At 35.5% G+C, this 13,810-nt stretch overlaps 2 protein-coding genes across 5 annotated transcripts in view; one reads left to right on the top strand and one right to left on the bottom strand.

Annotated features, from left to right (window-relative positions):
* lrpprc (leucine-rich pentatricopeptide repeat containing) overlaps positions 1-3,269 on the top strand; it is a 57,822-nt gene extending 54,553 nt beyond the window's left edge. Inside the window, exon 37 of one of the 2 annotated variants that reach the window (XR_007933232.1) lies at positions 2,799-2,911. Coding sequence is in view for 1 of the 2 variants with exons in the window: in XM_051917225.1 (XP_051773185.1) it covers positions 2,799-2,870 (72 nt within the window). In the remaining variant the exon portion in view is untranslated. Of the gene's footprint in view, positions 1-2,798 lie in introns of both variants that reach the window. The other variant, XM_051917225.1, reaches the window with a different exon arrangement.
* A 2,088-nt stretch (positions 3,270-5,357) lies between these two features.
* Positions 5,358-13,742, bottom strand: abcg8 (ATP-binding cassette, sub-family G (WHITE), member 8). 3 transcript variants are annotated; one of them, XM_051918006.1, is made up of 13 exons: positions 13,598-13,742; positions 13,049-13,122; positions 11,648-11,795; positions 11,312-11,550; positions 11,064-11,196; positions 9,429-9,698; positions 9,186-9,348; positions 9,004-9,102; positions 8,718-8,917; positions 8,568-8,644; positions 6,621-6,888; positions 6,405-6,532; positions 5,358-6,322 (listed from the first exon to the last, which is right to left on the bottom strand). In XM_051918006.1, exons 3-13 carry the CDS (start codon positions 11,742-11,744, stop codon positions 6,185-6,187), a joined length of 1,812 nt encoding a protein of 603 aa, XP_051773966.1. In that variant the 5' UTR covers positions 11,745-11,795; positions 13,049-13,122; positions 13,598-13,742; the 3' UTR covers positions 5,358-6,184. The 3 variants fall into 3 exon arrangements, with proteins under 3 accessions (XP_051773966.1, XP_051773964.1, XP_051773965.1); XM_051918004.1 differs by having other exon boundaries at positions 13,049-13,150; positions 13,598-13,740; XM_051918005.1 differs by having other exon boundaries at positions 9,004-9,099; positions 13,049-13,150; positions 13,598-13,740.
* Positions 13,743-13,810: the final 68 nt, after the last annotated feature.

Raw genomic sequence — 13,810 nt, 5'->3', positions numbered from 1 at the left:
AAGACAGTTTCAAAAACGTGGCAGGCTTTAGCATATCATTAACCATGACCCCTTTGAAGCAGGGGAGTCTCAAGAGAATTTTTTTTCTGTTGATATGAATATCGGGTAGATTTAGCAATATAGTGGGTGTATGATGTATATTACGATTGTTATGATGAACTATATGCCTTTCTCCACTGATGTTCTGAGTTGTTTTAAAGCGTTTTTAAGGATACTGATTTTTAGAAGGCAGCTGTCCGATTCAGATGGCGAACGGGAACATGGTTTATAACATTAGAAACACATTATTAGCAGCTGTTTGATAATGTAGTCAAGCAAAACGCTAATCATATTAATTACCGTTATGTGTCCGACGTAAAAAGCGATACCATTGTGCAGCGTTTACTTCAGTAAGTTGATCAAGTGGATCTCTGAGCTTGTGCGAGTGAGTGGAGGCGGGGCTAATTAGCATATTCATAGATCCGCGTATATAAAACAAAGCAAGGGTGTAGAGTTACATTCAGGCTATTTTAAGGCATGAATAAAAAAAAATTTCTACAAGAATTTGATGACGCTCTTTACTATCCCATGAGGCCACAGGAGAGCATTTGTGAATCAAAGTAAAGTGACGCAACTGACACCGTAGTTCACATAACAATGACAACATGGCGGATGTAGTGCATCTGAATTTCTTTCATGCTACACTCATTCATGCTATGTAGAACATACTTTTTTAATGGTCGCGAAGTTTTAAACCAAATGTAGTACCCACTACACAGTTTGTGATTTTTGGCCACTTTATTAGGTACACCTGGTTCAACTGCTCGTTAACGCAAGTATCTAATCAGCCGATAACATGGCAGGAACTCAATGCATTTAGGTGTGTAGACATAGTAAAGATGATCTGCTAAAGTTCAAACTGAGCATCAGAATGGGGAAGAAAGATGATTTAATTGACATTGAATGTGGCATGGTTGTTGGTGTCAGACGTACTTCAGAAACTGCTGATCTACTGGGATTTTCAAGCACAACCATCTCTAGGATTTACAGAGAATGGTCGAAAAAGAGAAAATATCCAGTGAGTGGCAGTTCTGTGGGTGAAAATGCCTTGTTGAAGCCAGATGTCAGGAGAATGGCCAGACTGGTTTGAGCTGATAGAAAGGCAACAGTAACTCAAATAATCACTCGTTACAACCGAGGTATTTCATACTCTGTGTTGTGAGACGAGGAAAGGCTGGAAAGATGGGAGAGAAAACTTAATAGCCAAATTGTAAGCACATTCAAATCTTCACGATTTTCATGAGGTCGCAAGTGTTTATATCTCCAGCAAAAGAATCACAAATATAGTGAATATTTCATATATCATTCAGCTCTACTTAACACATAGAATATTCACACAATGAATATAGAGTGGTATGTTTCCTTCTGCAAACCTCCACTACTGTTCACAAGTTTGTGGTCATTATGTTGTAAGTTAATACTTTTATTTAGAGAGGATTCACTAAATTGATAAAAAAAAAAAAAAATTGACAGTAAAAACATTGGTAATGTTATAAAAGAATTCTATTTCAAATAAATGCTGTTCATTTACAATTTATATTCATCAAAGAGTCCTGAATAAAAATGTGTCATGGTTTCCATGAAAATAATAAGCAGCAGATTTTAACAATGACAATAATAATAAATGTTTCTTGAGCAGCAAATCAGCATATTAGAATGATTTCTGAAGGATCATGTGACACTGAAGGCTGGAGCAATGATGCTGAAAATTCAGCTTTGCATCACAAAATATATTAAAATAGAAAACATTTTTGGGTTGTAATAATATTTCACAGTTTTTACTGTATTTTTGATCAAATAAATGCAGCCATGGTGAACAAAAAATCGTACTGACTACAAACTTTTGCACAGTAATGTAGATGTTTACTTAAGTGGTATTATGCAACAAATTGCCCTCTTCATGACGAGCTTCTTCATGAACCACACATGCTGTGTGGGCAGTTGTGATTTTTGAGCAAAACTAGATGTCAAGATTTTTTATAAAATAACCATGTGAAGTTGATCAAGCACTAATTGATTAGGGTCCAGTTTCAAGTCACAGTGATAACCTGAAATCCCCCTACTTTTACAGTAGTGTAAGAGCCGCTTCAGTCAACCTCACACGCTTGTGTATTATTTACTACCTGTCAGAACCGCGCTCCGGTGTTTTTGAACAGCTTTAGAGGAGACTGCTAGCCATCTACAAAACTCGCCACACCACTGCACTCTCAGTGCACCTTTTAAGTTCTCACAAAGCAATCTCAGGTAGCACTCCATCCCTCTCCATTCAACTCCGCTGCCTCCTTCGCTCCCGCGGCCGCTGCTAATACCACAGTACAAAGAGTCTCCGGAGAGAGGCGATAAGGAGAGATTTGAGGTGCCGTTCACATCTGGCCTCATTTCTCGTACACAGCAGCTGTTATTTATCGACTTTAATTACCCCATTAATAAGGGAATATACATTGTTGGAGAAATGGTAATCTTCTAAAAGCACTCACCTTCCAAAAATAGAGAGCCAGTGCTGCTTAATTATGGGAGGGGGAACGAGTAAATATGTTATTTGTGAATTAATACGGTTTGTAAGATGAAACAAGAGCGTCAGATTTGTTTGGACCGTGTGGTTGTTATTGGTTTGCCCTAGAGGGCAGGAAACACACAACTACACACAGGAAAACAACACAACACTCACTCAAAGTACAATTGTATTGGAGAATTTTGGCTTGTTTCGCCTTTTACGGAGTTAAAATATATGAAATGCTTTTGTTTTTTTTGTCCTGCAGGAGTCGTTTCGTTTCTACGCAGACAAACTGAAGAAGCAGCGCTTAGAAACTGTAGGGCCTGCCGACGACTAAAACACCTTCCCTTATTTCATCACTTTCTTTTCTTTTTTTTATGAACAACAGATGTGCACAGCTTTTGTTATACTGTGATTGTTTGTTTTTGCCCTTCATTATGATGTCATGATATAGTTAATGTGTACATAAATATTTATGCAAATAAATGTAAACCTGAAACTTTAGTGGTTCTTTCATTAGTTTTTTTTTTTAATCTTTTCTTTTGTTTGTTCTTCAGAGAGTCACATAATGAGCTGTTTTCAACTAATGCAAGTATTGACTTCGAAAAATGGAAATGTTTTGTGATTTGTGAAATGCTCAGAAAATGTCTTTAGCAGTTCATTATCCATATGCTTAGTTGTGTAGAAATAATATACAGAGCTGTACAGTATAATAAACATCTCATTTGAACACTCATGGATCAGCTGACATGCATCCTGTTTTGTTTTTTCCTACAAAACATACATTTATCAGTATTTAGCACAAGTGCAAAAAAAGCGTACATTATCTAGTTTTCAAAACAAGTGCATTGCTGGTGTGACTTACAAAACCTTTTCAAAAGATTTTTGATATAGCCTTTTTGGCGCACGCTTTGAGCGGTAAAATCTTCTACATATTTGAATAAATAAACATTCAGACTGGAACAAAGAGAAGCAGTTTATGGATATTTACCAAAGCACAACTTTAATCTCTTGCCAAATTGAACGAAAGTGTGGAAGGTAATGAACAGAACATCGCTGCCATCAAGTGGCAGTCAACTGAAGTCTAAAGAGATCTTGGTGTGACCGGCAGAGGACCAGCTTTTCTATTCTGCCATCTTTACTAGTGTGAGTTTGACCTCTGACCTCTCTCCCATGATATTGTCACTGAATACCAGTAATATGTTGGAGCATGTTCTTCAATTTTCTAATATAGACAACATTAAAAAATAAATTAATTGACGTTTAGATATTAAACAAATAAATCAATACGTAAAATTTGTCAAGCGCACTGTATTCCAACATTCCCATTCATTGTAACATTTAAAATGTATTTAATGTCACTTTTGATCAGTTTAATGCATCATGTCTTAAAAGTATGAATTTATATTTATACTCTATAACATTATGTAACATTCCTGCATGTTTTAGTGTTTTTTTGATGTGTAGTATTGCAGTGGAGCTCATTCTTCTGCAGTTGTCTGTCTCAAAGGGAGGTGGACGGCTGTTTTCTCCTCAGTCAGGAAGCTCAGGGGAGGTCGAAGACCAGAGGATTTATTCAAGCCAAATGCAGATGGCAGAGTAAAAGCTGATGAGATGCCTTAGAGGGATGACATTATCTTTCAAGAGCTCTTAGCAAGCTCACTATAGCATCATTACATTTTAAAATGATATATAAATGATGATATCAAAACAGTTTGGAATTATACTTCTTCAAGTGGATCTAGCCTACCATTTTGGTCTTCACAGAAATTCACACAAAAGTCTTATACAAGCGTGGCCCGTTTCAGTTTCCTCCATTTTAACAAACATTATTGTTGATACTTTTCACATTCTAAGACTACTTCAAATTTCATGTATCCCCACTCTAAGAGATACTGTAATATGACAATATTGTTTTGCTGTTCATCTGTTTCACTCACGTGACTTTGCTGCTCATGCAACAATAGATACTAAGAAAAAACGCTGATCACTGGATTTGATCCATGCCAGGTCATAAAAAACATTTTTACAGATCTCAAGTTGACACAGACACTGCCATATGTACTTAATACACAGTTCATCTCCATGTTCACCTTATTTTTCAATGTGGAAGTAAGATATTTCCTGTGAATGCGCGAGACTTTCGATTCATTAGCCGCTATGTGGAAATAACTAGAAGAATATCACAGTGCGGTAAGCGATAAAACTATTGGATTGTGGATTAAATGCTCTTCCCTATTGATGGTCATAAATATAGAAGTTCATTTCTGCCACGTAAGAAAAAAAAATCATGCTTTGGTATTTTTTTTTTTTATGATTAAAGTAGCCTATAAATTGACACAAGTCGAAATTATGAGATAAAAGGTCAATTATGGGATAAGTAATAATTTTGACTTGTTATAATGGACTTTTTTCTCATAATTTTGACTTAACGTCATAATTATAACTATCTCATATACTTTTAACTTTTTGTCATGACTTATCTCCTAATTTTGACAAGTCATAATGTTATTTCAGTTGTTTATGTCCTAACTATGATCTAGTATGTCATTGTTTCGACTGTGGCAATAATTACTTTTTATGTCATGCTTATGATATACCAAAGCATTTTATTTTCTTATGTTGCAGAAATAGACTTTCATACACAAATATGATGGGGATAAGCGGGAAAGTCACGTGACTGAAACAGATTAACAAGTCTGATAAAATATCTTGCTCTTAATTTTCCAGAAACATTTGGCAAAATAAATTTGTTCCTGTGTCACTGACTTTGACATTAGGTTGTTTATTTAATTGTCAAGTAATGTTTGAAACATCACATCAGTAGTTTTTCTTTTTTATTTCTCTTGCAGTTGTAGTTATTTTTATCTCTCAAACATTCAAATGTGTTCAACATCATGCTGTATTAAAAAATATAACAGCAGGCTTGTGGAATCAAAAACAAATTCATTCTGAGTAGCAAATTCTTAGGCCTAAATCTTAGCATGTAGATCTGTATATTGCACCAGTGCAGTGTCTATATTAAAATCATTTTAAAACAAGCGTTTTGTTTTCTAAACATTTAACAAAGCTTTCAAAGCTCCTGTAGTACACTGTTCAACAATAACATTATACATATAAAAGATTATGCTTTACAAAAAAAGGTAATACATAAATGAAATCTAAATTGTGACGTTACAGTAAATTTGTTGAAAGGTATCTACCAAACGTGATGTCAAGTGGTTTACCTAAAAAGTTAATAATTAAGTAAACTTTAAAGAGTGAAAAAAAACATAGTATGTTACTGCCATCCAGCGGCAGTTAATGGTAGTACAACGAAACTCAACATTAGTTGACGTAGTTTCAGCCTCAATCACCCACTGTGAGGCAGAAGCCCTCAAACTCCACTCAAAACAAAACAAATGAAAACCAGAGGTTATTCTGTTGTGAATGAACTCAATAGATGAAATGCATCAGTACACTGAATAAACTGTCTGTAAAGAGTAAAATGATGAGATTCCATACTTTTCGAATCTTCAACATATTTGGCATAACATATTCATTTTGGTGACAGAGTTGTTTTATAAGATCTGTAGTTATAAGATTGGCATCTTGACAGGAACAAGCTGCAATGTGGACCAGATTTTATGCTGCTGATTTGATCTGTCCTCCTCACCAATCCTGACTGGATTTCTGTTTAATGAATCTGAGTGACAGATAATAGAGCAGTATGAAAACCAAAGCAACAGCAATAAGCACCAGGTAGCAGGAATACAGCGGATACTGGTTCATGTTCATCATCTCCACAACCTGAAAACAAAGTAGGACATTTTAGTGTAATGGTATCCATGATTATACCATATAGTTGTTCAGTAAGGTCAGTGTTACTCACTTTAATACCATCAAATTCTACAGTGAGGTTTCCAATAGTGATCGGGAGTCTGGTCCCACGGAACTGAACCTGCAGCATTCCCTCAAAACCCCAACGCATGAAGGATATGTAAGAAAACCAAGACGCCACTGTTGGTAATGAAAATCAGTATTAATACAAGGAATACTAGCAGATTTGTCGCTAGTGTCAATTCTGTTAACTCAGTGATGTTTTTACCCAGCCACATGTTTTCCAGACTAATGACAAAGCCAGCAGTCAAGTAGAAGACGGTGAAGAGAGCGTTGCCCATGAAAGATGAGGTCTGCAATGTTGGCAGGGCTGCCGCCACAAATAGGGCCATGCAGCGACTGCAATACACCATCAGCCACACCAACAGGAAGTTGAGAAGGAAGCGATCGGGAGCGCTGTTGAGCCCAGCCAACCAGTAGATGGGCACACCGTATACCAGAGTAAAGGCACAGTGCTCTGGCAGCTCACCGAGGACCTGAAAGAAACACTGGAGCTTGAAGTATCTCATTTAATGTCAAGAGCTGACTAAGTCCACCGGCCAAACAGGAACTAATATTCAACTGGTGACCTTTCCTTGTCATGTCACTTATTTCTGTTTGAACTGTTATGTAGTTCAGATGTAACTGCTGTACAATAGTTTCAATTGCTAACTGTCTTATTAGAAACATTTAGGCTTATATACTAATAAGTACAATGATTAAAGTCTATTAAAGTTGACATGAAATCAAAATTGTCTCTTATTTTTTTTACAGAATGTTGCAGTGTTTATTATAAATGATTTATCTGTGCACATCTTTTTTTTTTTTAAATTTAAATGCACTCATAATCTTTCATTTAGATCCAATCAATTCCTGAAATAAGAAATCAAGTCCCGCCTTTCATTTTTTCTCATTCCAGAAGCTGTTTTCATTCATATATACATCACAATAAGGAAGAAAAGACTATCGCAACTTCCATTTCATGCCGACTTTAAATTCAAGACTGGTACACGACATAAAATATCTGTAAAAAATAATATGATTAGTAAGTCATAACAAAATATGTTTTTACATTTAACTCATCAAAATAAGTTAAGCAATGTTCAACTTTTTTTTAAGTTATACAAGATTCAACTAAACAAAAATTTAAGTTCAGTATCATTTAAGTTGAAATGACTTATACTGCCAAGTTGATTGAACTTAAAAATTTAAGGCAGCAACTTTTTTTACAGTGTGGAAATTACTTTAATAAACCAGAAGTTAATATAGAGCAACACAAAAACAAAATTTTTAGCTTTTTTTTTTTTATCTAATATTTATATTTAATTTGTTATTTACAATAACAAAACCGTTGTTAAGTCCCTCAATGAATCAGTGTGTGAACAAATGGGTTGAGTGAATAATGACTCACTCATCACTTGTCGCCACCTACTGGTATAATTATGTAATTCGTGGAAAGAGTCACTGAAAAATCCCCACTACTTCTAATGGACAAACTGACAGTCTGTCTGGAATGCATAAACACAGAAAAGCAGAATGATATAAATAGTGAATACAGCACGGCCAATTAAATTCGAGGAATTACATAATTATACCAGAAGGTGGCGACAAGTGCCGGGTGAGTCATTTGAATCATTCACTCAACCCATTTGTTCACACACTGATTCATTGAGGGACTAAGCAACGTTGTTGTTATTGTTAACCAAAACTAAAAAACAATTACATTTTTTTTTTCAGTAATTAAAATAAAGCTGAAATAAAATTATATATAAATATTAGATAAAAAAAAATGAAAAATTAGAAATGTTTTTGTGTCAAAAATTTAAGTTGCTTTATATAAACTTCTGGTTTATTAAAGCAATTTCCAACTGTTGTATGTTACTAATTAGAACTAACTGTTGTATATTACTAACCAGCATTGTTCAATCATGCATCTATTGTAATACATTTTACAAAACCCAAGCCAAAAAAACTGTTTTGACTCTGTAACTGCATGTTCATGAAAAGCGAATGTAGAAAAAATCAAATCTTATATCTGTCCTGAATTTATAACAATGTGAAATTTGTATATTATATTCAACAAAAGTGATTTTATTGTGATGCTTTGCTGTCCCAAAGGTCTACACATCAACGCTATTGTCATTCCTGAAGCTCTTACATAATGCAGTTTATTTACCTTGGCAAAAAAGTATGAGGTGACTGAGTACATGCCATCTTCCAGTTCATGATAAAGCATGGCTCTTTCTGAATGACCTGTGAAAAACAACATATTATGCCACTGGACTTCAGGAGACACCAAAACATAAATCTTCCATAATTTACCCACACTTTGCGATGACGTCCAGCACCACAGCAAAGGGTGTCAGAGCTCCTATCATGTAGAGCAAAGCCACTGTATCTTGGATAGAAAGACGCTCATCCCCAGCTCCGAAGTAAAGGAAACCGATGAGCAGTGACATCAGTAAGGCTTCCAAACCATGAACCACCAGCGTCACCAGGTTTCGGTAGTCGTTAAATATCTGCCGCCTGAAAAAAAAGACAGGGAAAAAGCTTTTAGGAGACACTTTGAGCTAAACTTTTTTCCAATAAAAAGTGTTTTCCAGTTTATTCACCTGATTAGGATTGTGAACTGTTGCAGTTTTCCCGGCAGGCGATCCTTCTGTTTGGAAACTGTGATCACTGATTCCTTCTTTGAGACAGGAGGAACACTGCTGGTGTAGAAATTGTATTATCAGCTCCTGTGCTTTTCATTTTCATTGATACTGTATGTGAGGTTGTGAATATCAAAATTTACCTTTGAGGGGCGTCCAGTGCTGGAGGACCACAATCTTCTGATTTCCACATGAAATCCTCTGTGTTCTTTACCTTCTCTACAAACTGGGCTGCTAATGTCCTGGCTTTCTCCAAACATTGTGCTTCTTTTTCAGGACTGCGCCTATCAATGCTTATCAAGTCCACTGTAAGAGAGGTTCACAGTTCAGATACAACAACTAAACCATATGATCAACTAAATACATCGGTTCTCCGTCCCACTCACCGTAGTAGTCAGAGGGGTTGCAGTACCGTGGACACGGGTACCCAAGAGCAGTGAAGTAAGATACCATGTCCTTGGCCTGACCACAGTACACGGCTGAACCAGAAGACAGGAGCACCACCAGGTCGAAGAGCTGAAAGATATCCGAGCGAGGCTGATGGACTGACAGCAACACCAGGCGGTTCCCTCGAGCCAGACGGTACAATGTAATAACCAAATTATGGGCTGTGAAGCTGTCCAGACCAGAAGTAGGCTCATCTAGGATAAGAATACCTGACAAACACAAAATTTAACCAAAGTCATGATTCTGACCAGTGTTATTTTAGTATCATTAAGATACTATTACAATTTTTAATAACATTTAATTAATTTTTATTTTTTATATTTTCTAATTTCATTTTAATTTTAGTCAAAGTTTTGTTAAATTTAATCTGTGTTTTTGTCAATTTTATTGTTTTGTTTTTAAATACTTTATCTAGTTTTTATTCATTTTTATTTTAGTAGGCTACATTAAGTTAAAATGAAAATGTGTAATGCTGTCTTGGCAACTACTGTACAATAAAAGGGGTTTTTCATATTTTACTTTAATTCAGTTTATTGTATTTCAAGTAAGTTTTTTTTAACTGTTTTTAGTTTTAGTTAAATATAATAGTCCTGGAAGGCTACTGACTATTAAAGTAACTATCTTTACTGAATATCTTTAAAATCTGCATGAAATGGTGTTCGCGCCTATTTCGGAAATTAGTTTTTTGTTTTTTTGTTTATTATTTTAATTTAGCTTTTTCATAGTCTTTTTAGTATTTTATATTTTATGGTCTTTGGGTTTCCGGACAAGACTTTAGAAATAATTAATTTACTCATCCTTTTGTTCAAAAACACTGGCGAGTCAGAATAGTTCACTCAACCGATTCGTTCAAACACACTCTTGCTGCTTTCACGTGCTATCGAAAATTTCGTACTTCCCACTTCTGAAGTCGTGATTACGAGCTCATCGCATTCAAATTTTGACCTGAGAGGGCGTTCATGTCCAATTTTTTAACTAGGAAACTAGTATTTACGATAATTCCCAACAGCACGTGAAAGACGCGACGGTTCGGCCGTTTGGTGAAGCAAAGATAGACAACGTGACTGAAAATATTAGGCCTATGTCTAAAATGTAAGTTACTTGATATTAACTTCTTGTTTATTCAGCTGTTTCATAATTATCTCGCTCATAATCGCACGTTAATCTGAAGATTCGATTCGCCTCTTTTCTAACTGCAAATCACAGACGGCAGATATTCAAACAACAGCACTATTGCTTCGTGAAATTGCTAAATTACGAAGACAAAACATTGTTTTTTATCTATAATAATGTGCATGAATCATCAACAGTAATATTACGAATATGTTTTAATGAAATAAATAGTTTTCATGAAGCTCAAACAGTTAGCATGGCAGTGACACTAGCAACGCCAAAGGTCATGGGTTTGATTAATGAACTTATAAAGTGTGTATAGGCTACCTTAAATGCAAAGTCATTTAGGATAAAAGCTGCTGAATGCATAAATGTAAATGTAAAGCACATTTGATTTCCTGTTGACTTTAAGCATGAGTCTCAATTTCATACCTACAGTATGTTGGTGTGTCAAGACTCACCTGGATTCCAGAGTAGCTGTACAGCGATGCTGACCCTCCTCCTCTCGCCACCTGACACTCCCCGCACATACTCATTCCCCACGCGCGTGTGGGCACACTGCCTCAGACGCAGCTCCGCGATGACTTCATCCACCTGTAAAGGTCAAACACACCCCCAACAGATGAGATGGGATGCTGACAGTCACGCATAACCTTTAACTGGGTGATTATGTAAGCATTTATTGTATGATCCGATCCCAGTTGCTCACCCGTTGATCTCTCTGTTCCTGTGTGAAGTGCGCAGGCAGCCGCAGTTTTGCCACAAAAGCCAAAGTCTCTCGTACTGTGAGATGCGGTAACAAGCGGTCATCCTGCCGCACATGAGCAATGCTTTTCTTCACCAGGGAACGTGTGGAAGGTTTCCCGTTAATCAGAATCTCTCCTGAAATAACTGAGCCACCCTCATCTCGACATGTTATGATGTCCAGTAAGGAGGTCTTTCCACAGCCTGCAACAAACACTTTGTTTCTTTCTGGCTTTTATGATGCTTTTATTCACTTAAAATGCTTTGTTGAAGAATTTTGCACATATAAAGTTTGACGTACCCGAGCTGCCAATGACAGCAAGCATCTGACCACTGTGCACACACAGGTTTAGATCCTTTATAACCGTTTGCTTGTTGCTGTGCATCTCCCAGGGCATCTTAAACTCTGACAGCCTCTCATACCAGGGTATCTGTGCTGCTGTGTCCACCTGTGTGCAAATATAAATTAATTTATTTGGGCCCTTAAAAATGTTTAAATGATTATATTAAATTTGGGGTCTTCAGACCAAGGACCCCTTAGTGGACAGAAAAATGGAGCTTTGGTAAAATATTGTATTTGGTTGAAATAAGAAATTAGTATTGTACTTTTGGTTAACAGATTTTATATATATAAAATCTGTTAACCAAAAAACCAAAAACACACACACACACACACACACACACATATATATATATATATAATGTTTTTTTGTTTTTGTTTTTTTTTCAAACAATAATTGCCAGACTCCCTTTTAAATCAAGCAAAGAGGTAAATACAAAGTGGTAACTAACTTCAGTTTCTGATTCCAAGCCATTCTTCAGCTATCTGAATTTTAGTGGATAAAGTGTAACCATTACAGTAACTATAAACATTAATACTAACAAATGATTTTTTTTTTTTTTTAAATGTCATTTTCAGCAATATATCATTAATGTAAAATGTCTTGAAAAGTGTTTTTTGCCACTTAATTTTATATTTATATATCTACTATATTTAAAAGTTTGGGGTCACTAAAATTAAAAAAAAAAAAAAAATTATACTTTTATTTAGCAAGGATGCATTAAACTGTTCAAAAGTGACAGTAACATCATTTATAATGTTACAAATGATTTCTATTTCAAATAAATGCTGTTCTTTTGAACTTTCTATAAAAGAATCCTGAAAAAAATTTATCAGGTTTCGTCTCCACAAAAGTATTAAGTAACACAACATATTGATAATAATAAGAAACGTTTCTTGAGCAAGAAATTGGCATATTAGAATGATTTCTGAAGGATCATGTGACACTGAAGACTGGAGTAATGATGCTGAAAATTCAACTTTGACATCATAGGAATAAATTACATTTTAAAATATATTCAAATAGAAAACATTTATTTTAATTTGTCATAATATTTCACAATGTTACTGTTGTTATTATATTTTTGAACAAATAAATGCAGCCTTGGTGAGCATAAGTTTTTACCGCCCCCAAGTAGTGTATATATAAATTGTTATGCATCCATTTTTAATATCTTATATGTCTAAATTCTTTTTGGGCCCACTGCATGTGTTTGTATATCTACTTTCTGAAAAATTCCTAAAATGGATGAAGACCTTCTTTCAGTATCTAAGTACTTTAGCAGAAGAAAAACAGGAAGAAAATTGTAATTTGAGGAGTAATTTGTTGTAAATGTAAATAAAACTGAAAAGATTTCTAACCTCATAGTTCAGATTGCGAACTTCTATTTCATTGCGACTTCCGCTGTAAGTAAAATACAGACTGCTGTCCTCCTCTGCAGATGAGAAAAGAGTGTCTTGACCCTGTGTGTTGAAACATGCAGTAAATGCACAGTGCAAATGCCTTTCACTTATAATACCAATATATTTGATTATCATTCATTTATATTTAAACAATCTATTACTGTTGGTTCTTTGAGTCAGTACTTTTGGTTTAAAGTTTATCGGGTTTAATTAAGATTCCGCTGATCATACACTGATTAATGTCACATTCTATTTATCAGATCTATCAAATGCTAGCAGATAAGAGAAACGGACTGAGTTGTCTGCATGGTTCAGGGTTCATTTATGTAATAGTGCGATTTGTACAGCAATGAACTCGACTAAATAAATCAATAGCGTAGAAATCTGTGCACGTGTTATGAATGTGAAATTGAAGACAACACTATACTATGTAAACAAGTTCCTCAGCATATAGGTTAAGTTTTCTGTAGCGACTGTTAGTATATTCATAGTTCATTATAAACTCACCCTGCTCTGTTCATTGTCTAGAGAGCTGAAGTTGTCGGCTGAATGGAAAACACTCTGGTCTGACATGGTGGATGTGGCGAAAAGGGGTCTGTGCCCCTCTGGTCTGGTGTCCTGCTTAGAGAAGTACCTGCTCCTCTTGTTGTCCTGGAAAAAACTGAGGACAGATGGCAGAGAGAAGCTGCTCTATATAGCAAATGGAGCAAAGTTCCACTG

This window comes from Ctenopharyngodon idella, chromosome 13, assembly GCF_019924925.1.
Source record: "Ctenopharyngodon idella isolate HZGC_01 chromosome 13, HZGC01, whole genome shotgun sequence".
NCBI lineage: Eukaryota > Metazoa > Chordata > Actinopteri > Cypriniformes > Xenocyprididae > Ctenopharyngodon > Ctenopharyngodon idella.
This window is presented reverse-complemented; position numbering and strand designations above follow the sequence as displayed.